The 25,727-nt window shown below is 43.8% G+C and overlaps 2 protein-coding genes and 2 long non-coding RNA genes across 7 annotated transcripts; 1 reads left to right on the forward strand and 3 right to left on the reverse strand.

The window, feature by feature from the left end:
- Positions 1-3,848: 3,848 nt before the first annotated feature.
- LOC129595272 (uncharacterized) lies at positions 3,849-5,156 on the reverse strand. The gene is made up of 3 exons (XR_008691293.1): positions 5,036-5,156; positions 4,593-4,914; positions 3,849-4,261 (listed from the first exon to the last, which is right to left on the reverse strand). It is a non-coding gene; the product is annotated as an uncharacterized LOC129595272 (long non-coding RNA).
- A 658-nt stretch (positions 5,157-5,814) lies between these two features.
- On the reverse strand, positions 5,815-8,466 carry LOC129595271 (uncharacterized). 3 transcript variants are annotated; one of them, XR_008691292.1, is made up of 4 exons: positions 8,088-8,466; positions 6,782-7,599; positions 5,990-6,314; positions 5,815-5,829 (listed from the first exon to the last, which is right to left on the reverse strand). It is a non-coding gene; the product is annotated as an uncharacterized LOC129595271 (long non-coding RNA). The 3 variants fall into 3 exon arrangements; XR_008691290.1 differs by having other exon boundaries at positions 5,990-7,495; XR_008691291.1 differs by having other exon boundaries at positions 5,990-7,599.
- Positions 8,467-11,463: 2,997 nt separating this feature from the next.
- Positions 11,464-16,540, forward strand: LOC129595287 (uncharacterized). 2 transcript variants are annotated; one of them, XM_055492241.1, is made up of 4 exons: positions 11,464-12,287; positions 12,777-12,887; positions 13,734-14,534; positions 16,234-16,540. In XM_055492241.1, the coding sequence occupies exons 1-4, from the start codon at positions 11,646-11,648 to the stop codon at positions 16,363-16,365; spliced, it is 1,686 nt and encodes a 561-aa protein (XP_055348216.1). In that variant the 5' UTR covers positions 11,464-11,645; the 3' UTR covers positions 16,366-16,540. The 2 variants fall into 2 exon arrangements, with proteins under 2 accessions (XP_055348216.1, XP_055348215.1); XM_055492240.1 differs by lacking the exon at positions 16,234-16,540 and adding an exon at positions 15,441-15,801.
- Positions 16,526-18,674, reverse strand: LOC129595290 (uncharacterized). Its single transcript, XM_055492245.1, has 4 exons — positions 18,472-18,674; positions 17,784-17,852; positions 16,930-17,040; positions 16,526-16,663 (listed from the first exon to the last, which is right to left on the reverse strand). The coding sequence occupies exons 1-4, from the start codon at positions 18,490-18,492 to the stop codon at positions 16,526-16,528; spliced, it is 339 nt and encodes a 112-aa protein (XP_055348220.1). The 5' UTR covers positions 18,493-18,674.
- Positions 18,675-25,727: the final 7,053 nt, after the last annotated feature.

The following is a 25,727-nucleotide window of genomic DNA, read 5'->3' on the forward strand; positions in this document are numbered from 1 at the left end:
CACACCAAGCCAATCTGGATTCGCATTCTGCTGTGCAGCCAAACCACCGACCGGCGCTGCATTCACGTCTTCCATGTCGACATTACCGTCCTCATCGATACCGTTATTTACCGGTATTTCAACATTAATCAAGGGAACATGCCCTACGTTAACCGCCTGCGTATGCCGCCTATCTTGCGACTGATGCCTAACACGAGATGCTGCCGAACGAGGCTGATCTGATCTCGGTTCGTTTAACTGACCACTGTCATTACGCGAAGCTAAGGGAACTCGGAGAGAGTTTTCACCCCCGCAAACTTGATTGCTGCTGCTACCGACTGAATTACCCGCGTTAAACTGACTGCTTCTGCTACCATGATTATTCAGAGTACCACTCGGTACAAAACCCTGAGACTGACCTGACATCTGCGCAATATTACTGTAAGCCGGTGGCTGATTAAAGGCCAAGTTACCCGTGCCTACACGAACTTCAGGTTCAAAATTCCACTCTCTTTCATGCGAAATCTGATTACCTTTCAATTCTTCTGCTTCAACTCGCAATTTTTCCATACGCTGCATTAGATCGAGAATTTCGGAATCTTTACCGTCAATTCTGACACCAACTGAATGAATTAATTTCTCTTTCTCTTCAAGCGTTGCATTAAGCTTGCGTTCCCTACTCAAAGCCGATTTCAAATCTTTTTCCGCAACAATTTTCGCATTACATTCCAATTTACAATTAACTTTTAACTGCTCAATTTCCAGAAGCAATTTCTTCTCAATTTCTTTGAAAACAGCTAAAGCCTGCAAATTACTCGAACCAAGTGATTTCGATGCTTCTGCCTTAACTTTCTGCAAATGTTCATTTGCTGACCGCAACTGAGCACTAAGCTCCTGATTTTCCAAAATTAATTTCGACGACTGAGAATCTTCCTCCTCAAGATCGCGAATACGTTTTTCATTCACCTGACACTTACTCGAAAGTGCACGAACATTTTTCTCATGTTCTGCATTACTTGCCTGAACTGCCGTTAACTGCTGCCTTAGAGCCGAAATATCACCGTGTAATTTATTTTTCAATTCATCGTCTTTAGTCAAAATTTTGTTCAACCGATCAATTTCACTGCTATTTTGCAACTGCCTAAGACACAATGCAACATAATTTTTTGTACACCGAATCATAGTACCCAATGAATCACGAGTGACTGCTAATGCCTCTTGCTCCGATTTTGAAGCTTTCAACTTAGCGTCCACCTCACTTACTTCTTGCGCAAATTCCTGATTTAAGGGATCAAAATCATTTTCAAAAATAAAATGCCGCAAATCTGACTGAAGAGGATGCAAAAGATTATTCACATTTTCATCAAAAGGAATATCTTCATCCAACAATGACTTTTCACAATTAAACGCTGTATTATTTTCATCATCTGAATTTTCAGAAAAAGGAGTTCCTTCTCTCATCGTAATATTACCAAGGAAATTACTGCCAACCGTATTATTATTCTGATCATTGCTCATAGCGATCACGCGTTCATCGCTTACTTGAGCCGCTGCACTACGTTCTCTCGCCATATTGGACGGAGTTACAAAATTCCCTACCGCTACCGAATTCAAATTTTCAACTGCATTTCCAACTACTTCTGCATTCTGCACATTTACTGACTGCCCTACTGAGTGTGGAATTACCAGTTGCGACATCACCGATCTCCTCGGATCCACCACTTGATCTGGATTTACCACTGACGGAGTTACCTGTTCCCCAGGATTAACCGTACCAACTGACTGACTTGAAATCAACTGCATATTGGACAGAGTCATGCCATTTTTCTGTGCACTCGAAGCCGAACTATCTTCCAAGTCCAACAACGACTCACTTACCGCATTCCCAGAATTCTCAATAATTGCCGAGGCGTTTAACGGCCCATCTGACATAACTATGGTATCCCGAGATTTCTTACCAGTACCTGACTCCTTTCTTTGCTGAACTTCTGCCTCGTACGCAGTGACATTCAAGGTCGCCCATTCTTTCGCTGCTTTAAACTCTGCTTCTGACATATTCAAATAAGCTGACGGGATAGACCGTTCGTGCGAGAACCAAGTGCTATAGTAACTCGGAGCTAACCCTACTGCCCTATACATTAAGCCAAGGGGAACTTTCTTCGGAAACTGAAAACGAGTATCGAACTCGCTTTCAACCGCTTTCGACTGCAATCTATCTGATTCGATTTTTCTCAATGGCCAAACGCCATCTCGTTTCACAGTTAAATCTGCTGATTCTGACATTTTGTTTGCACTGCAACCGCGACTAACCTTACCAATTACAACTGGATTCAGAAAGTGAAAGTTACACTGTTCCCGTTGATTGACGAATCGACCAACTCGTATGACCCACGGCTCTTGACAGAGATACACGTGCGCTACTCAAAGCTGTGACTCCTGACAACACCGTTTCGTTAGGACGACGCTGACTCAATACCAACTTCCGCGGTACCGAAACAACACGTCCGAAAATCTCGTTGCTACAACACGCACTCAAGCATGTGTAAACAACTCGTATTTACAGCTGACCTTTAAGGTTTCAACTGCTATTTCGTATTTTACCCGCTAGTTACGACACTGTGACTGATTTCCAGTTAACAGTGACACTGCGTTACACAACAAGAGACAGCTATATCTGCTCTGTTGATTACCGAAAATTTTCCAAAATCGTAGTACGATGGCTACTCCGCTAGCTCGGATACGCCATATTTACCAAAATTCGACATTTTACGAAGATTCAGTATTAGAGAACGGCTAAAAGTACACTGCGAATTTTCGCACGTTTGACTTACAATTCCACTCAGCTAATCCTGTTGGTTCTGCCGTTCAAATTCACGTAGTCTTTCTGGCTTGCCCGGTTCAGAAAAGAAAAATAAAATGAAAGGAAATTTTGACCTCGAATGGTCTTACGGTGCTTTTTCAATCATAGACACGTAAAGTGCCGCATACACGAACAGTTTTCAAGTGCCTATACTGTTCTCAGTCCGTATTGTCACCCAAAATATATATCGCTAAGTGCGAATCAATCTATACATCAATCAACCGGGGGACTCGGTTACCCTAGGTCAGTACTGGAACGCAGACCTCCTGCACCACACTAGTGGCTCCTAACGGACTTTCTTAAATGTGGGCTCTCTCGAGTTGACCACCAACCATCCTGCACCATCAATTTAATTGTACTATCAAATTAAATTAAACTTTCTGCTCCATCGGGAAAGTTTGAACCACGGAGGGCGCCATGTTGTGCAATAGGGAAAATGAAAGACGTTGTATGGTGTCTGACGTTATCGATACCACTTCCCGGACCACGACCAGTCGGGGGAATAGAGCGACTCTTAATCTCAACTTCTTATGTATTTCATGGAGCGAAAGTTCAAGGATGTTGATGTACAAGTATGAGATGATATGCAAGGATGAAGAAGAGGATCCGGAACCCGAAAGCCTGCTGAAAGAGAAGACACGAAAGGAAAACACAAGAGGGATGCGTGAAGTGATACGTTACCTGTCCGACGCTAGATGGTAGCTGAAGCGTATGAGAAATCCATCAACCTGGCGCTACAGGGCATGAAGATCGAAGGGACCGAAAGGTCAAGGCAAACAAGTGGGATCAAGTGGGTAACCTGTAACGTCACGAGACTATCCGAAGATGATAATGCACGTCGACGAAGTAGAGGAATGACCCCTGACGATAGGTGAAAGGTCACCCAGAGGTCAGTTTGAACAGCCTCACTTGGAAAGAGAAGACCAGAGCAAAAGCCTGAAGTTAATCAGATCGAGTAACAAGACTACTTTTGTTGGGATTACAACTCTTGACATTTGTGTGGGCGACGAGCGCCTTATATAGCCGTTGGCACCGCAAGTGCTGGCTCTTCGTACGCGCAGGTACGGGTCTGAGAACAATAGGGATTTAGAATCTAACCAATAAGAGACATCTAAGGACACGTGGACTAATCACACCGCTGCACAACTACACGTGGACTAATGAGAACATCAGGTCAACTAATACACTAGAACAATAGGTTGAGCTACGTCATCGAAGCGCGGTCACGTCGAAATGGCAAGTCGCGGTCAAAGTTCTCTGCTGGGGATTTCTAAGAAGTCGATACTCGGAGTCGCGGTCATGACTCGCGTAGAAGTTGTAGTAAAGCCTAGGCCTTAGTAGTAGGAGTAGAAGTAGTAAAGTAGTACCGATGTGTACTAAGGGACGCCAGTACACGTCAGTAGACATCAGCTGCATGATCATCTGCGTAAAGCGCATCATCACCGGAACGCCGTAACCGATTCTCGTGAAACCCCGACAAAGTTGTTATTTATTTTGCAACATATATACTGAACACTCGCATTATTTCACGTTGGTTTACATGGCAAAATTATGTTTGTGCTACACCGCTTTTATAAACGCTTAAATAGTACCGCGTTTACAGCCGCGGAAGCGATCGATAAATCTACGGACGAGAGGATAGGATGCAACCATGCACAGCATTATGCGGGACCGGCAGCTCTTTCTGATAAACGGCGAGTGAGTTATGCTGTTCTGCCGATATATGCTACCAGTACGGTGTAGGATATTTTACCCTTCGCGTAAATCGTTGCTGCAGCAGGCTCGCGTGGTTCGGGAAAAACTTTCATCAGTCGACGTAAGTCAGTGATTGACTGGATGATATCTTTATCGAAAGCGAAAGCCAGCTCGTCGTTCCCATATTCCTGCAGGTTGAATTCCGTCCGTAAACACGTGGGAACGCTGGTTTGAATGGCGTGCCAGGATCAACACACGCTTCGGCAGTTAACTTGGTCCCGAAATTCCAGGAAGAAAAATATACACCGAAAGACGTCTACTGGTAGATCATCGTTTATACACGGTTGGTAGTGGTACCGTGTTGTGGGTGATCTGGAAGCCTAAAAAAGCGATCGGTTTTTAAATTGCTGCAGGAGAGGGGCGCATAATAAGTGTCTTACTGATAGTTACGTTTTATGCTTTGGCCATTTAGTCAAAGGTAAGTACAATGTTTTCTGCTACCTTATACCAGGCGCAGAATTTGGAAAAGAAGTCCTTCCTACTTCCTTTTTCTCCAGCTGTCCTGCCATTTTTTAATCGATCGGCAGCTTGCCGTGCAGCCATGGCCCGAAATACTTCGATCTTCGAAAACAAAATTAATTTAAGCACCAGTAGTTTTATCATACTCACATGAAAAAAAGAATGCGGCATAGAATGCCGTTTCTATGCAGTATGCTATGCCGCTGAGCGAAATCGAAGCGCAGTCAGAGACTACGTTACTATGCGTTCGCTATGCCGCAGGAGTCGTGTTAGCGCGATTCCGATTGGCTAGTACACGCCAGCCATCCCATCGGTAATCTGACAATTATGATTGGCTGAGCGAAGGTAACGCTCATTGGACAGTGCAGCGGCTCCTATTGGTCGAATTAACCAAAATGCTGTTTGCATGCCCGTTTGTATTGGTTTAATAAGGCTGTTTTCAGCCCGCTGATAAACAGTCGTGACGTTTTATTCGAGGCGGCAGCGATATCTTGGTCAAAGGAATTTTTATTGAAAATTTATGATAGCACATCCGTTATAAACAAAACATTAAATCAAATAAGTAGCCAGGAATTCCAGAAAAATAATAAGTACATAACTGAGATCAGCAAAGCGCGTATTTCACCACCGCTGAAACAGAAACACAGACTTTGAGTCTTGCACAACCACTTGCTATTAAGAAAACATTTCACTGGGTTTCATGGAGGTTCTTCAAAAACAGGAACTCCCGTGTCTTCTGCAGTAAATCCACGCGCTCCGCTCTTCGGGGATTGCTTCTGCACAAATTAGAAGCTGTATAAACATTGGGAGTATGATTAACAACGTAACGTTCGAAAATTTCTGAGATCAAAATACGCGCTGCCTGCAATAGTACAGTATCACAGACTGCAGATGTTTTCTGGGGAATAACACCTTTTTACAGAAAAGATTCCTTACCCGTTGAAAATCGAACGGCGACGTTGCAGGTTACATCATAACAGGATAAAGCGATGGATACGAGTTCCACACTTGTTAGCAAATGAAGTCCCAAAGCAGAATTGCAATGATTCTCGTAAAGCATTGCAAACTGACAGGAATTCCCGATGGTCGTACAAAACCATGTAATTTTAACATTGACAGCAGATATAAAGGGAAATCCACTACTCCTGTGTGTCTAATTTGTTTATAGGAAAACTCAAAAAGTTTCTAAGTTTTAGCAGACGTTGCAGTTGCCACGGGCATTGCAGACTGGAGTAGCTGGTGCACGCAGCGCGCTGTAGATCTGTACGTACGAAAGTTTAAGTGGGCAGTGCATGGCAGGCGCACTTGTGAGAGAGCCAATCGGAATTGATAAAATATTTCGCTAAGCGGCATAGTAAGCCGCGTAGTGTGCCGGATACTTTGCGGCACACTATGCGGCATAGTGGGCTCTTATCGAAAATACTGCCTTGGACCGATTTTCGTGTGAGATAGATCGGCACAATAATATGCCAAAGCTACGCTAATTATATACAGAGAGTTAAATAAAGGTTTTCAAACCGCAAGTCATTATGAAGTAAAGGTAACGGGAACTGCTCAGGTTAAGCTCATTTAAGCCGTAAGAATGCGTTTTTACGATTTAATGTTCTGTAACTTCCTTGCTTACAGGAGAAATTTGCATTGAGGATTAAAGATGATAGTGACGCTCATGCAATTACAATACTACGAATACTACGAAATTGTCGGCTTTCGCATTGATTTTGTACGTACCGTTTGCCTCGGGAACCATTCGTAACGGTCATAGCAGTTAATATTGTGAAGGGCTCAGAGTGGTCAGGGGAAGTGCTGTACTGTCTGTCTAAACTACTGCACGTAAACGAAGCGTCTGCGTCTGACTGGATACCGGTATCTTTACTCATCTTGATCTTCTGATACATAGATCTAAACTCATGCAACTCCCAAGGTCTAACAGCAGCCTTGAACTGCTTATATACTTTCTTACTGCACATCAGAATGTTCTAGAACAGCGTGCATGCGTCAGCATGCACCGGAAATAGACAATGCCAAATATGTAGATCGCAGAGCGCGACTCTACAAGCGTGCATGCGTCAGCATGCACCGGAAATAGACAATGCCAAATATGTAGATCGCAGAGCGCGACTCTACATTGCTCTCCTTTCAAAAGAAGATCGTCCTCGATCTTGATTAGTTTTCAATATTTTGTTATTAATACTTTGTAAAGTTAGTAAAAAAAATTAATCAATTCCATTCCGAATCGACAGTCCAATTCGTGAGTAAAACCAGGAAAACCTCCCGAACAGGAAAACTGATCCGCAAGGGAATTTCAGTTAAAATTGCAACTGGTGTAGACTCCAAATCTGTTGTACCGCGACGTGGCTAAATTTCCTTGAGGAGATGAGATGAGGCGAGGGTATGAGCACCTCGTAGAAAGGTCATCCAAGTTTGGTGCACAGAATTAAGTCTCTGTTGAGAAAAAAAATTTCAAGAATTTGCCGAGCTGCTTGTGAGAAATTTGTAGAGACGATTTCGATGAAGTTGATGACAGAAGTAAAGAGAGACTCTGCTGGCTGCAAAGAGATGGTAGGTATTGTTAATCGCGAAGAGTTCATGGGTTGATTCGGATAACTAAGACGCCAGATCAGACTTAGATATAAATCTGAGACGCATGCAGTGACAAAAAAAATTTAGCTTTGACTTTCTGCTAGTAATAACAGATCAGTAAAAAATGCCATTTAACCTTGACATTACCAATGATAACACCCGTACCGCCAAGACATAACTGGGCAATAATCGCACTCAGTATTCTGAGGTTTAACACAACGACCAGCATTGGCCAACAAAACTCAAGAAACATTTTCGGCAAAATTGGCCGATAAAAATAAAATCAACGGAGCAATCAACCTCATTAAAACTTAATGAGACAATCCACAATTATGAGGGTAATCAGTGGTACGGAATGCGTATCTTTGAATGCGTAGCTCAGCCTGAGCAAAACAGAAAAAGAAGAAGACGAAGAAAGAAAAAAAAATATTACTCATCGATTTTTCTTACTGACCAGATGTTCTATCCTCCGGAGGGGGCTACAGATGTGAAGGGCTCAGAGTGGTCAGGGGAAGTGCTGTACTGTCTGTCTAAACTACTGCACGTAAACGAAGCGTCTGCGTCTGACTGGATACCGGTATCTTTACTCATCTTGATCTTCTGATACATAGATCTAAACTCATGCAACTCCCAAGGTCTAACAGCAGCCTTGAACTGCTTATATACTTTCTTACTGCACATCAGAATGTTCTAGAACAGCGTGCATGCGTCAGCATGCACCGGAAATAGACAATGCCAAATATGTAGATCGCAGAGCGCGACTCTACAAGCGTGCATGCGTCAGCATGCACCGGAAATAGACAATGCCAAATATGTAGATCGCAGAGCGCGACTCTACAATATAGATCATTTTCCTCTCTCAACCTTCACGAGTATATCTTCCTTCCCATGCTCACGATTCCACCACAGAAAGTCTTCCTTATTTCGCTCCCGTGCGAGGACTGAAACTTTCCGAGAAGCAGACGAAGTGTGACGGTTATATCATTTTAACCTCAAAGGATGTCGTTCGCCTGGTAGCATGATCCGACAGCGGCTCATCACTTCCCTCACGATTTCGCCGTGTCTCGACGAAAGCGAATGTGTAAGTCGATCCCGCGACAACTCTGGCCGGGTACCACCGAAAGACCTCGTTGTCTGAACCCCGCCACAACATTTCTACCATGTCTCCTGTGGCGAAAGGACGGCGTAAAATTACCCCGAAACATCGGTGTAATGGGATTAGATCGGCACTATGGTTGGGGTACCCGAAATTAATGATAAAGCCTCTCGCGACGTCGATGTCGATGATCCGACCGTGGCAGAATGATCCATCTTCGTCCTGTACGTCAACAGCGCCGTAAAACCATACACGGTCGATCCTGAACATATTACATGAAAGCTTGCAGGGTAATTAAGGCATTAATTAATATTTAAAAAAACGATTTCCGGCGTAGCGTGTTTTTATTTAACTGCGGACGGAACAAAATGCCTTTCTCTTATATGCAGGAGGAAAGAAACATTAGACATCTATCTTCACATCGCTATTTCAGATGACATTATTATCGACACATTAAGAACAGTTGCAATGAAACTGACTAATGTCCAATAGATTTGGTAGTGTTTCGAAACAACTAGTCGAATAAAGCGGTCGCAAAGCACGGCACTGTTTTTTACCGACCAGACACATAATATTAACGGGTAATGGCCAACAAGCTTCCCGCTCCACCGATCCCATCGCTATTCTGACTGGATTACTGAAAGCGAAAAACATCAAGCTACAGACAATCACTATTTGTAACTGGGACGTCTGGGCGCCGGATATCTTGAGCTGGTCCAGCTCGTTGACCTTGCAATTTCGATCGGAGTGGAGAGACATTTGTCACAAATTGGTCTTGAAAAACGTGTATATACCTGTAAAAGGACTGATGTTCGTGGATGGTGAATCGTGAAACTTTAACTGGGAAGCTGTAAGTTATGAGAAGAGATTTTGGGCAGAATGTCCGGAGTCGAATGTCGCGATTAACGTAGCCACAAGTGACAGCGGGGAAATACAAGCTGCAAGGCAGTGGCTGGAGGAGATCTGCCTACCGATGAGCGATGGAGTTCTGCAAATGCTACAATGCCGAGTAGGAACGCATTCTGTACCCAGAAAAATCTTGTCACGGGTAATCCGATGCTTAAATTAATAATAGATTTTGTACAAATACGTACATACTGCAAAACCGTTCGGTAAACGTTTAGCTGCTTAGGTTGAGAAAGCATGCAACATGAATGAGTATAACTACGATTACACAAATCGAGAAAAACCCTATCACTATGCGGCTGCAGACCACAGGCCTCATTAATTACGTAAGAAATAAAAACGGTAACGAGAAATCAGTTAAAGAAACAGAATGAACAGCTTCCGATAGGTCTGCACTCTGCACAGCTATGCCACGCTCATATTAAGCTGGTCAGTAACGACAGTTAACAGGTTATCGCAGTTTTAAAACTTTTTACAGTTGTTAAGGCAGTGGCAGTCAGGAGATGCACGTTTAACTGACAACAAGGACGATCCGTTGGCTAATTTACCGGTCCATACCTTGCGAAAGTTAACCTTGTTGACGCTGCGCTGGTTTCTGGACTGCGGAGATGACGGAAAACGTTATTTCATCAGCAGACAAGAAATTCACAGAAATCTTGGTACCGTGTAAAACGACGCATGTAAGTAAAATTAGTTGGTTTTGTCCAAATTGAAGGTAGTTTTGCTTTCGGGGTACGTGTATCGGTGTATCATATCTTTACTCACAGCTCCACAATATAGAATAAGTTTGGGCAGTTATTTGGTATGCACGGCTTCTGAGACGCCATTTGTTTTTAGTCTTCGTCCTTCGGTATCGTTTTGCCAACAAAGCGACGCTTATTAACAACGCTTTATCCACAACCGATCGGACGGATCTCTCCATGTCGATCGCTGGGAACATGGTCGACTGCACACTGCTCGAGAAATTATCCTTTCGACTGGCATCATTCTTATGGAGTGCCATGATGGTCATCCCGTCCATTCGGCCGTTCAGAAAACAGAGTTCGGCCGTCGCTGTTGTCCCTGCTGGTGCCAGGATCTAACCAGAGGTTCAGCGCATGACCTTTCTCTTGGCGTTGCCAGCAGTGCCCATTTTGTCCGTTGTATTCCTATTAACACTCGCACAATTGTGTGTCTTTACGTCACGTTACATTTTTCTGAACGTTGTAGCAGCAGCGTGGGCTGGATTTGCATCGTCTACAGTATTTTAAAAAGAATACACGCATTCACCACGGAAATTGGCTTTCGCGTCTAAAGTTTTCATTTTCCGATCAAAATTTTGCTGAAGATGTGACTTTTCGCAACAAACTATAAAGAACAAAAGGATGAAACTTTCGCAAACTTCTAAACACGCCCCGAAAAACAGGGCGGTTTTATTGCTGCACGCACCGGAAACGCTCAGTTTTGGTCGTTTGTAATGTTCATCTCCGCAGTTTCGTAAAAGTGCCTTGTAACTTTCGAACGGTACGGGTGTGTAGAATTAGATCGAGGGATCGCGATTGCCGGGATTTTACCGAGCTTCTGACTGTCTTCCGAGAACGATGGTCTCGAAGCTGCTTAAGTACACTAAATGGGATTACCGATTATGTGCCGCATGCGGAAATGCACTTCTGCGGACGTAGGCAGTGCCAGTGATTGAATGCGCTGTATATTGCATTTGACCACTTGATACAACGCGTAAGCGTGCGCAGCTAAAGAAGCGATCGATATTCTATGGAGAAGAGAGCACTATGCGGGACCGGCAACAGTGCAACTCATGCTTGATAAACGCAGAGTGTGTCACGCCGAGTTTGCCGATATTTGCTACGGCGTAGGATATCCGGGAAAAGCCTTCGTTATTCTTAACTTATCTCAGCCAGCGCGTTGATATTATTAGGTGAATTTCTTGTGCCTTCTTCAACTGAATTTTTGAAATATGCCGCAACATTTTTGTTTACTACGTCATAAGGAGCACATAGCAATACACACAGTATGTTGGAATACGGCTCGTTTTACGTGAACCCTGTATGGCATTACGGCGCGGTGGATGCGCAGGATAAGGATGGATCATTCCGTCATGGTTTCATCGTTGATATGGACCCTGCGGAAGGCTTTATCATTGATTTCGGATATCCCGGCCACCATGCTGAGCTAATCCCGTTTTCCCGATGTTTTGGGAAGATTCCTCAGTATCTCTTCGCCTCTGGGGATGCTGTACAGGTTTTGTGGCGGAGCTCCGACAACGAGGCACTTTGTTGGTATCCGGCCAAAGTAATCGCGGGATCGTATTACACCTTCGCTTTTGTCGAGACCGAACGGCACGGCAAAAGCGTAAGGGAAGTGGTGAGAAAGCATTGCATTATGCCTTTAGGAGAACGACCAGCTTTGACGCGAAAGAATTATAAACGGCACCGTTTGCCTTTAAATTGGATAATTCTAATTCTTGCCAAGGCGCGAAGTCAACAAGATTTTCAGTGGTGGAATCGTCAGCATGGACACCGGAGCGACACCATACTCGTAAAGGTTGAGAGAGGAAAACTGATCTTCATTGCCCACAGCAGTAGTGCTGTTACTAGTAGCGAATTTGTTACGTATACTACTAAAGACTCCCGATGGCCGAGGTCTTGGAGTCTGGTACGTTGTAAAGTGTTAATGCGGACAACTGAGTAGTGTTATATGCATTAGTAACTGCATAACGCAGGAGGCGGTATCATTTTCGAGCCTTAAGTTTACCCAGTCAAAAGAATAACGCTCAAACGTGGCAAAGTGCTCTTGTTTTATACACTTTTGTTGGTGTTAAAATATTTCAAAAAAGTTTATTTTACCCAAAACGCCGCAGGGAAACGTTGCGCACACTAACGATTGCATACCGATGTTTAGATCTGGCTAAAGAATGACGTAAAGAAATGTACAAAATGTTTAGAACTGCTGGAACGAACCTGACTCCCGTGCATGTATCGTACACGAGTTTGGTAGTGGCGGTGCCATCTACCTACCATCATATTTCCATCTACGCTTTGACTGTGTGTTATTATAACCTTTTCCTTTAGTGTTAGTTTTGGCCTGTCTTGCTGTTTGTCGATATGCTATACAAAGATGCTTTAAGATTGCTTGTTTTCGCAGACCGAAGTATTTCGGATAATGGCTAACCGGGTTACGTTCTGCGAATTGTCGATTTGGAGGAGAGCTGGAAGTAAACGACGTGGGCGGCGTCTTTCTTCCAAATCCGGCGTGGTAAGGTCAACATTGCAACTTTAAAAGCTCGTTTGGGATTAGATTAATGCACTTCCGCGTACTGCAAATACCCTAACACTCCGAAAGAATTAAAACGCGGTTTGGTCGAGACGTGGTTTTTAATGTGCCTGCTGTACAGTAGTGCCAGCAAGTTACGGGTGTCATGTAGAAAGACTCGATACGGTTTAATGTACGAGGTTAACCACTTCCCAGCCACGACCCAGTCGGTAGAGCAGACTCTTAAATCAACTGTTGCAGTAATAACGGACGGAAACTGATCAGGAACACGAACCTTCAGGAATCCCTAAGCCATTATACTGAATACTCCTAACTTCCGGTTGTTACACATGAGGGTCCACGAAGCACGAGCATACCGTGATTACCACGCGATAATTCGTATTTAATTATGAACGTCGATAACACAGAAGATGCTTTACTTCGCTTACTCACAATCACATGCACAACACTAGAAAGTTTTAAGCAAGTTGCCAGTCTTAAGTGATCAAGACCGATCGTGTTAAACTCAGGAAGCACGATCTTATATAGACTTCTAGGAGCACGAGATACATCGCTATCAAGATGAGAACGGACGAATCACAGATAGCGATAATGAACAACCGCAGTGACGTAGGAGAAAGGCGTACAGTAATTACAGTAATTAGGAGTACGTACGGATGTGTGTAGCTCCCATACGTCACGTGCGCATTCCGTTTTTACATCAGCGTTACAGCGTATACAGATACAAATGATCTTGTAGTACGCTGCAGTAGCATGCGCACTATCGCTACTATAGGATCGCGTTATACGTTGTACCAATTAATCTGATAAATTGGTTGTTTTTATTAGGCTTCCAAATTCAGACCACGGTACCGCTATCGGCCATGTCCAAACAATTATTTACCTGTCGAAATCTTTCGTCGAATATTTTCCTTTCTGGAATTTCGAGAACAAGTGAAGTGCTGCTCAGTGTGCAAATTCTGGCATACTATTTTGACAACGTGCTCGCGACTGGAATTTGATCTGCAGACATACGGGCATGACGACCTGGCTTTAGCTTTCGATAAGAATATCAGTGAGTTTACTAGAAAAATCATTTTATCAGGCAATATATTCATCGTTAATTGCAAGCCAAATGCCTGGTATTATTCCCGCCTCTTCAATCCCGTCGCTATTCTAACTGGTCTACTGAAAGCAAAAAGCATTAAACTGCAAACAATCACTATTTCGGATTGGCACGTTTGGGCACCGGACGTTCTGAGCTGGTCCCGATCACTGACTCTGCAGTTTCGTTCGGATTGGAAAGACTTATGTGACAAATTAGTCCTGGATAATGTATACATGAACGGACTCGTGTATGTGGATGCGGAATCGTGTGGCTGCAACGGGAAAGCTTTTGTGGGACCTTATAATAACAGGTTTCGATATATGGATTTCGATACCATGGTTTATTCTAGATCAGTTCGCGTTATGGGCAGTTCGCCCATCGAACGCATGGGCAAGTACATCATCAATACTAATCAAAACGAACAAATGCAAAGTGCAAGGACAATATTGGAAGATAATTGTCTGCCGATGAGAGACGAAGTCCTCCGAATGCTGGAAAGCCGACTAGACAAGCAATCTGTCCCGAAGAAAGTCTTGTTGCAGGTAACCAACTTTTGCAGCTTCAGGGAATCTTTGTACAAGCTTCTCCCGTAATTTCCATCGCATCAGAACAGCGAACATTACAAATTTACGTGTTGCGCGTAAATCCGTACTACGGCGCGCCACGCCACACTGTTTAAACACGTAACATGCATTTGGCTGGCTGGTGGCTTGGTACACGCCATATAATTCAATGAGAATAACAGTAACTGCCTGGCGTAAGTTGGCCAAGAAGCTGTCGGTGTGGTAATGGACAATCTAACTATTGTCCATTACCACACCGAGCGGGAGCGGATTTAGGCAATCAGATAAGCGTAGTGACGTGGCCATCGTTTCAAGCGCAAATTTCGCGCTAGCTGTACCTTTACGATCGAAATTACGGGACAAGCTTGTACAGCTTCATACTATGTATCATCGTATTGGAGAATCGTTAGTGGGCGGCACCCGCAAGCTGACACAGAAGAAGACAGAAGTGTAAGAATATTTGCACATGTGTGGTAGAAACGAACGGCGGGAAATACTACTCCAGTTAAAGCGTTCAAAAATAATTTTAACGATCATCCTTTACTTTTTGTTCTCTTTAGTTTTCGTTGCTTTCATCTTCTTTGATAAGTATCGGAAATAACCAGTAACGTATTGGAAGATCTGAGAAAGGCAGTTTGGTACAGTTGTTAGAGTATTCGTAATGGGTAGCACTTATACAAGTGCAGTACATGTTTGTAGCGAAGCGCAGTTCCTTGTTTGACCATGTCTGCAGTATTCTCTGACATTGTTTGTCTTGCTGTATTTGCTGTTGTACGCACTGCGTAGTATTTCATCTTGCAAGTTCTTTAGTAATTTTGACCAGCAAGAGCATTAGATAAGCATTCTGCGCCGTCCGACGCACTGGATCCTTGTGAATATTTGCAGTTGTTGAGGCAATGGCAAGCAGGAGATTCACGTTTTACCGACAACATGGACGATCCCTTGGCCTATGTACCGCTGCAATCCTTGCGGAAGTTAACTTTGTTCGCATTGCGCTGGTACCTGGACAGCAACACTTCTGAAAAAGCTCTTTGTCATCAGCTGTGAGGAAAGGCACGGAAAATTGAGGATATCGTACGATGCGGCATTTATGCCAAAGATTGCTTAATTATGAAGCTTTTCTTTGCGTGGCTATTTGATACTTACTGATATAGCTGCTATTTGATGTAGCTGCTTTTATTTCCGGAGACGTAATAGGTCTGCTCATAAGAAATTAATACTATTTCGTTGCAGTCATGTAAACATTTCACAGCAGTGGAAACGTTTCCATAATAATAGTTCCATATCTGTTCCGGTGATGCATAACAATTACTAAATTTTCATAGCTTCTACCTTATTATAGTGGAAAACGGGCAGCGGTCGTCTGCGGAAAACAATAGCTAGTAAGTGGCGTTGACAAGTGACAAGTAAGTACAACTGTACAACACATCGCACACGGCAAACACAGGCGAAATTGGCGCACTTCAGGGCAAAAATAGGAAACTCACTTCCGCGTTTTATATCATATATATTAGCCAAACCTTTATTTGTACAGTAATGCCATCCATATTCCATACTCGTACTAAAATATAAGCAATAAACGTAGTTTACTGCTTATACGGTTTACGGAACAAGCGAATACTAAGCCATATCGGCAAAATTACAAGAATAACTGTTATAACTTTGTTCATTTTTATAGCACTTTCCGCATGCGAAACAGATGCTTCCAATCAGACCAGTTCGGATTTGCAACTGGAGAGTGGAGGAGCGGCGAATAACAGCGCTTCCAATAATACCCGTATCCCGCCGGTGCAAACCAGGTTTGGACTGATACATGACAGTAGTGGCATATACAAAGGAGCGGGAGCTATCCATCCGACGCCGGCTCCCAAACCAGCCCAAAGGCTAACCAGTGTTCGGCATTGTTACGGATGCTGATTATATGAATGATGTATCCTGGTGCAAAAGTTCTCGAGTCGCCAGCAGCGAGGTTATGACAATGAGGATTTGCTATTTATCTGCGTTTGGTTGTTAAAGCTGTGCTGCATGTCTTGCATCACCGCATCATCTTTTACTCTATTGATTTCATCATACGCCAGCCCCCAAATGGTCAAGATGACAAGAAAAAGCTGAAATAAAAAAGATGCACGAGTTAACTGGACAGATGTACAGTGCCATAGAACAACATTATTGTTATTTACGTGTAAATACTCGGGTAGCACAAACCTCAAATTATAAACATTCGCACAAGCCTCATGCGCGTCTTGTCATATTACACTGGGACTGGAACGCCGCGCAATGGTTTAAATATATTAAACATGTAAGGACTACTACCTCATCAATTTTTTATAGTCCCAAAGCTTGGATTATTTACTTGGTCTAAAGTTTTTCTTACCTTTATTACCAAAGAAACTTCGGGTCTTATCGCTATGAATCGAAAGTCTTCCCTTTCTGCCGCTTCCGCTGCGCTACGTATTGCATCGTATAAACCTTCGTTGACGCCATCCTGTAAAATGGTAATCTTCCACTTGATTATTAAAGTTAATGTAATGCCAGTATCAGGAATGCAGACAACCAAAGTGTAGTGATAAAAAGAGTCAATTTGCTGCTTTGACGTTATTTTTTTGTTATTTTTGAAGAAGTACGAAAACTAGGGAGTTTTGGAACGTAGCAATGCAAGTGGCAGCCACAGATTTGCCAGACAATCTGCGTTCCTGCATCGTATGCTTTACGTTTGCTAGCCATGAAAATATTACTGACAATCTTTTAAATGCGTTATGAATTACTGTGAAATTTAGATACTCGAAAACACGGAGCATATCTGTACAGTATAACAGAAATCGAGAGGTTCGTATATCTTTGGTTCATCACGGTAACGAAATGTTTCAAAACCGGTCGATATATCCGATGACAAAAACTGAAACGGGATGGTTGCAGAAGAATATAATCGGCAAAAACACAACTTTTATTCACAAGTTACTTTTTGGACTTGTACTACGCTGCCAAGAATCATTTTACGATATTTCTTCTCTGTCAATCAATTTTGGAAACATTAAATCAATCAATTCAATGCTGTGTGTCATTCTTGAAGAATTATTCCACTGATTGAAACATTTCCTTCCTAGGTATTTCCCTAGCAACGACAATGATAATTTTGTAACTGCTGCGTTAGTGCCATTGTCGCCGCCTGCTCCCGTCTCGTAATGAGTGACTACTAAAATTTATGAAAAGTATTACTTTACAACTTACTGTATCATTTGCCCTGCGAACGGCGATGATCTCTTCTAATTTGCGCGTAGATGCGGTAATACCTTCGGCCTGGAACGCAAAATATTAGCAGCAAGCAGGTTACAAACTACAAAGTATTTCCACGAATGTATAGCTATTAGAAATTCTTTAAGGTTTGATAAAAATATTCAGTAGAAGAAATTCACAATTATGACAGTATTAACCAGACACTACTGCTACAAAATTAGGTATTCAGTAGAAGTATTTGTTTGAAGTTAAATTAAGTGGAGTCCATGTAGTAATCATACTCGTAAAAAAGTTGATACCTTTGGCCTGGAATGCAAAATATTAGCAGCAAGCAGGTTACAAACTACAAAGTATTTCCACGAATGTATAGCTATTAGAAATTCTTTAAGGTTTAATAAAAATATTCAGTAGAAGTATTTGTTTGAAGTTAAATTAAGTGCAGTCCATGTACTGTAGTAATCATACTCGTAAAAAAGTTGATACCTTTGGCCTGGAATGCAAAATATTAGCAGCAAGCCGGTTACAAAATATTATACGAATGCATAGTTTTTACAAGTTTTTAAGGTTTAACAAAAATAATCAGTATTTTTTTGAAGTTAAAGTGGAGCTCATGTACAAAATCATACTCGTAAGAAAGTTCGATATAGTGCAGAGACTGCCTAAAAATTTCGGTAGCGCCTACCTGGTTTTGAACTCGCAACATCAAGACTAAAGGCCCGCTGAAAGCAAATACGAAGGAAGCCGGTGCCAGGATGAAGGTTACCTGATCTCGAGTGGTTGCAAAGTCAGCTAGAAAATATTTGGCGACTTGGCTGTTGAGAACGAAGAAAATGGTGATAACCCATAAAACGATTTTCTTGCGGAAACATTCCTGAAGGCCATCGAACAGTTGGTTCCTCGTATCCTTCTTGCTTTTGATGAACGGTATGGACTGAGCGAGCCCGCCTGTTGCGTACAAATCGGTGTCGACTTTGTTTTTAGTTCCAGCATAAAAGTTAAATGTTCTTCTGTGACTCGCAGGAACAAAGTCAGCATATGGGAAAACAGGCCGATCTCGCAAAACATGAACATGCCAATTAAATATGTCAAGGTCACGTAGGAGATCATGATCGGTTTTGTGCGAAACACATGGGTGATAACCGTGATAAGTTCTTCATCACTTCCGATGGTCTGTGTGTACAGCATACTGCAATAATACACGGTAAACGTCAGCATTCCCATAAAGCAGCATCCAAGACTGACCCGACGATGACGACATGGAACGTTTTGCTTGCCCGCATACTGGTCGAAATCTCGGATGAGGTTTCCAACGTTATCGTAATACAGCAAGTAACTCGTGATAAAGCAAGTGAGCGTGGCGTAAATCATATAAAACGTGGTTTCCGCCGCTTCCAGAAGATATGCGATGGGACCGGCTATTCGATTTGCAGGCATATACTGTATCGTCGACTCAAGTTGGTACCATTTTTTACACTGCGCCAATTCCATGCTATACAGCACCATGCGCAGTGCAAGCGTGCATGGACTGCTGGAACAGCATCATACAATCATCCCGGGCGGTTGATAGCGACTGTTGCCAAAATACGGCCTACTATCAAGAACCCCGTTAAATTTTCAAAAGTGACTTCCTCCTGAAGTTTTTTTCAGATAATTCTTTGAATACACCGTTGTATTTGGTCGTAAAATTCTGAACAAAACGGTTAAGGCCGATTTTTGAAATTCGCGTCCCCAAGATCCACGACCACGAGCGGTTGCCCAAACGACACTTAAAATTCTGAGGCATTCCCCCTTGAGCACGGGAGAACTGGGCTGATTTGAAGGAATCCCCCAAAATCTCGGGTGTCATAATTTTGACAAAAATTATGCAAACTCACCAATAATTTAAAATTATGAAAACAATACAGTCAGTCGTTTTTTTGACGAAATTCGCTTTCAACCGCTCGGGTTGATTGTGCGATATTGTTCAAGCAGTTCAGTGCAACCCTGCACGGTGCGCGGTGCTGTATAGCATGGATTTGGCACACTGTAAAAAATAGTGCCAACCTGAGTCGACGACACAGTACCCAACAGTGGACAGCTGTGCAATTTCGATCGCTACGAAGCAGGCAAAGATTGCCGCCATCAGGCCGAATATTGCACTGATAAGTACCGTACTACCGACAACATGGCTATCTTCGACTTGGCTATCCGCTTACTACGAACGCAAATAAATCAGCGTGGAAGACTGGATGAAACCAGTGCTGTAGGAACAAACAGAACTACTACTTTTAGCAGGACAACGCTAATCCACCTCCACGGCGTAAGAGTTTTGTAGTCACAGCATAGAAAAATAACGGTCCATGCTGCAACGCCATATATAGCTCCGCGACAGACCGGGATGATTACGCCACAGCTAAACAGAAACCTGGAATCTGGATTAGTCGAAATTTGTCACAAGGAAGATAAATTCCAATGTCAACAAGAAGCAACAACAAAGGGAGGTTTATTCCTACTGTTCCGCTTCCGCCACTTCGCAGACAAAGCTTTTGCTAGTTGGTTTTGGGAATTGGGTACGAGGCAAGCGACAACTCTTTCCCATCGCTTTAGTAAATTTTATCACTTTCCCTGCTGCATCTTACCCGTGTGCAGGCGCTCACGTGATACCTGATTTTAGCCGTTTCACGTCGGTTGCAGCTATAGTTGATTGTGCAAACTGATAAAGAATATAGAGAAGAGCACGGCAGGCGAGATTTTATCGCCGGCTCAGTAAGCGCTGATTACGGGAAAGAGCTGGATACGATATGAGTATCACGTGAGCGCCTGCACAGTGTGCAGTGCACACGGGTAAGATGCAGCAGGAAAGTGATAAAATTTACTAAAGCGATGGAAAAGAGTTGTCGCTTGCCTCGTACTTCAAAAATGCAAATATGGGATTGGTTATTCAGCGCGGATCCCGGGGAAAACATTTTATCTTTGTGTTCTTCCACACTGTTGCTTGCTTTGGTGACTCGCAAAACGGAACTGAGCATTAAAAGTAACGGTATCCCTAATCCTTACTTACCACAGCTTATTGAAATACTATATTATTCCTAAAAACTTTTCCCAGTTGCTTGCTGACTGTTAATCTTCGGATCGTTTGCCGGAAGTGCGAGCCTGCGTGACCAGCTAGCAAAACGCTGTGCTGTGCAATCATAGCAGTTCCAAGCATAACACAGCGTGTCTCGTTTCGTTAGTCAAAGTGGAAGGTAAACCATGTAAAAAGGGCTGACAGATATCAGTCAACCCGATACGTCGCCCTTGCTGTCGTCACCCGGCTGGAGCGAGACATTAGGGCTGGATACGGCGCTCAAATACCGCGCCGGACATTACCATTGGTCGGGTTGCAAGCATCACACTCCAGTCGAGTGATGGGAACAAGCACAGGTATTACTTAGTCAGGCTAACATCAGGCCCGTTTTTCTGTAACCGGATATCCGGCTTGAAGCGTTTTCCGGTTGAATTCCGTAAACTGGCTATTATTCGTATTGTACTAGCTGAGAGTTCGTACTAAAGATATATTGGCCACTAGATACGCTACAGCTTCCATTTGTATATAACATCAACGTCCACCGTACGTACCTATGCGTTGGCCTTTTTTACAAACCTTTAATGTGCAGCATCTTGAGGTAATACACGAAAACTTTCTGCTGAAGCTATCTGTTATACACTTAATATTGAATAGCGGTAGTAACTTAGTCATAATTATTATGGCAAAAACATTAACCTGTAAGTGACTATAACATATACATTAACTTCATGCGTCGCTTTCAGCTTCCGAATTATTAATTTCTCAGTTCCGCGCTTAAAGAAAGTGACCCGGTACATGGGGAAAAATTCGCATATATTCACGAAATCTTTCGCTTCTGCGCGCTCCGAAACACTTTTTTGCTTTGGTGTCGTGTATAAGCGTTCACGCCGGTTAAGGCTCCATGAACAATCTTTACTCTTCCACGCCTGTAAATGTCAGTCGGTAGGCACTCGTACTCTCAAACTATAACTGAAGAACTATGGTGGAAATAAAACGAGCGAATCAGGAACACAGGAACTCAGGAATCCCTCAGGAACACGCTAACCACAACTTCCGGTCGTAAGTCCTGTGAGGATCGGCAAGAGCTAGGACGATTGTGTCACGAGCAAACCTGTATACTAAGCGATAATCCGGGAGCAACTATGCACTTCAGTAGGAACAAGTATTGCTGTCTCTTTATCCAATTCACATCACAGTTCACAACGCTAGGAAATCGTAATTAGAAACAGTCTCAGAAGTAAATCTCAGACTACTCATTCCCGATATTAGCGGCGACATGAACTTATATAGACTTCGCGTTATGACATCATATACATCGCTAGTAAAAGAGAACAGCAAATCACAGTAGAGATTGACTAGATTATCCGTTATGTTGCAGGTGGAAGGCGGACAGTCAGCATCCGTACGTACATCCGGCGTATGATCCTACTCCCATACGTCACCCCCACGAACGATGCTTGGCCGTGCCAAAATAAACAATCCATCCCGCAACATCCCAGTGCGATTGTGCACTTCCACCCATCCTGATCCCGATCCACCGCACAATCCACGTGTCCATCCGATGCCCAATGTGACTGTACGCCGCGATTCCAGAGAGTTAGTGTGTGGAATCCTTTGGCGAAGAGGCATCCGGAAGTCCACGGGTTTGGCAGGGCGGAGGTCCAGGGATCCAGGAAGGCAAACTATGAATTACTACTAATGTGCCGTTTACTAGATGGTGTTTTGTATGTACATTCGACGGCATAAAGCTTTATTAGATGTGAATGTAAAATCTGAAAATGTGTTTATGTACGATTCTGTGTAGAACTATGGATTAAAGGAGCAGAAGCAGCAAATCAACCAACCAGTAGTATTTTTACGAATTCTCGAGTACTACATCATCCAGTAACAACTGTCAACAACAACAAACAAGCAAAAATATCCGCAGAAAAAGCATGAGTACAAATTACTGGTAGATGAGACCAATTTAAACCAGCAAAAGGAATGACAGAAAAATCAACACGGCTTTGGTAAAGCAAAATCATTAGACAACACAAAGCCAGTAAGAAGGCAAGATCAAAGAAAGCAACAAGGTCAGTGCCAAGGTGAGTCAAGGTTACTTGCCAGCACTGGGAGCCAATGAAAACAAACCAGTAATACCAGAGCCAGATGCAGCGGCATCCAAACGGCGAGAAACTTCCGCAGCCATCTGACGTCGACGATCAGCATCCAATTCACGTTGCTGCTGCTGAGCCAAATAACCAGGCACAAAATTATGCTCGGCTGATCCAACAGGACCGGAAGGCGCAGACGGCGCACGTGGGCGATCAGCCGGAGAACGGTCGCGGGCATCGCGGACAATCGGCACTTCGGGAAGGGGCAACACGTTTGGTGGCAAACCGGGAAATTCAGCGTTCGGCGGGGCTTGCTGCTGCGCAGGTGGAATGACAGCCGGAGGAACAGCATTCAAGGCTGGTGGGCCATGTAGATTGACAGCAGGGTTGACACCATTCGGCTCACCTGCAGCCACATTTCCGTTGCCTTGGACCGGATTCGGTGCATTCGCTGCTTGGTTGCCCGGGTCGTCAACCTCCATGTTTGCGGCGGCAGCTTCCACTGGAGCAACTGGGTGATCGACTCCATCAGGTACTTCAATAACTTCCGGTGCGCCCAGAGGTCGGCCATTACGACGCCAATGATCGTTTCCACGACGCAAGTTATTGTCTCCAAAATTCCTATGATTTCCTCGGCCGTACGGACGAAAGTTGCCACGGTAAGAACCACGGGCTCCACCCCTTCCTCGGTGATTATAACCGGCATTATACTGTTGTTGCTGGTTGGAGGATGAATGAAAAATAGCGTCAACCAGCTTATCGAAAGCTCGGTTAGGATCAATAGGCGGCATGCCCAAATTAAAGAAAACGAGTGACCTTTAACGTTAAGTATGTAAAGAGAAAAGCGTCAAAATCACACTCAGAAAAAGCGAAGAATCTGCTACAGCTCTAGTGCCGAAACGAAAAATCCACAATGCCGATTTCTGCACGCCACTCGCAAGTGATTTTATACCTGTCTACGGGAGCGAAATTTAAACTGCGGCAGATTCCATACAAGTGAGAGAAGCAACCAATCAGCGCTTCGCGCTATATCCTTTTAATTCAACGTAATCGAAGATCAGATCTATCCAGGTATAATTAAAGATTCGCCACAGATAGCTACAGTGCATATACAGCACACGAAGACCAGTTCATTGACTCAAAGCGCGTAAAACTAGAAAAATAGAAATTGTGCAAGATAAACGCAAAATTCCTCAGGTTGCACAGTAAGGGCTACCAAATAAAAACAAATCGCAATATATGGGCAGCTAAATTCGAATTAAGATCAAAACGGAAGGACAGATGATCAGATTCTAGGTGAAATATACGGCACGGATAACGAAAACTAGCAACAGCAAATTCAGAATTCATCCGAGTGCGGCTGCGGATTACCATAGACTACTGGTTCCGCAAATTCAGGTGAATCCTCGCGGGCAACTACTGGAACAACCGGCTGCAGAGACGGCAACGGATCTACATCCATCTTTTCCAAGTCAGATCCATCCTCGCCATCACAATCAATTTCCATATCCACGTTCTCATCAGCTTCGACATCGGCGCTCTGATCAGGGGATAATACAGCCGAAGGATCCTCACGATCCTCCCCATCATCCGAAACGGAAACTTCACTTGGCGCAGAAGACGAGGACGGCGAGACCTCCTTGTACTTGCGCTTTTCCCCACGAGTACGAAAATTATACGGGCGTGCAGCAGAAGTTGAAGCCTGCGGTTCAGCATTTTCCACGACACCAGCATCAGCAACCGCCTGACGCGCGACCGCATCCTTCTCCTGTCGTTTCCCAAATTCTTCAAATAAACGAATAAAAGTAGGGTGAAGATAAAGGAATTGGCGTCGTAATTCAAACGCGAGCTCGGTTGGTAATTTCATAGTGATCGAGGACAAATCATAACGATTAATCAATTGGCCATTACAGAACAGAAAACGAGACAAATAAAGCCGAGGATAATAACGATGGAAGCGATTTAGGCCAGGAAAATAAGCTGAAGAAATAACCATCTCACCGCGCTTATCCGCAACAGCCATTCTTGGAAAGACTCCGGAATGCGCTCGTTTGCGAGCCGTCTGCTTGGTCTTGAAGACCGGCCGCGGTGCATCCGGGTTATACGGCACATAAAGAATTCCGCCTCTGCGCAGATGTTCCTCGTCTGATATAAACAAGAAGCAACAATTAACACCAGCGAGGCAAAGAATTATCCCCGCGAAACTGTATCACGGATATGCAACGAGAACACAGACCAAATATCCGTTAATTGAAGTAGGCACACCAAACAGATTCACAACAAGACAATTGGAATTTAGGCTGATAAATGCGCGCAGAAGTAAGCAAAAGTGAATACTAACATTATCATTAAACTAAGAGAACCAAAACAACATGGTGTTGTGGAGATACCTCGCTTTGCTCGCACAGACGGAGTTTCAGAAGATGATGGCTCCTCTTCAGTCAAATCAGGAGTGCCCAACTGTCTCTCCGCCTGCGTCTGTAATTTCTTGGGTGACGGCTGACGAATCTCAACGTCAGGACTAGTGGGAAACGATCCTCGGCGAGCACGGCGGCGAACCACAGCAGCATTGCGTCGTAGAATTGTGCGTCGCCGTTGTGCGTCATATCGGCGCTGTAAAGCATGCAATATCGCATCTGTCCGATTCATTGAAGGGTGCTGGACCACTGCTGCACTTACACTTCTAGATGGTGCAGGGGATTGTGCAGCAAACACTGGCTGGGCGGCGGTACGGCGAGAGACTCGAGATCGAGTGACACGCGATGAAGAACGGGCTTCATCGCTGTCCGGGGAATAACC

The sequence above is a fragment of the Paramacrobiotus metropolitanus genome, unplaced genomic scaffold (genome assembly GCF_019649055.1).
Source record: "Paramacrobiotus metropolitanus isolate TYO unplaced genomic scaffold, Prichtersi_v1.0 Parri_scaffold0000076, whole genome shotgun sequence".
Taxonomy (NCBI): Eukaryota; Metazoa; Tardigrada; class Eutardigrada; order Parachela; family Macrobiotidae; genus Paramacrobiotus; species Paramacrobiotus metropolitanus.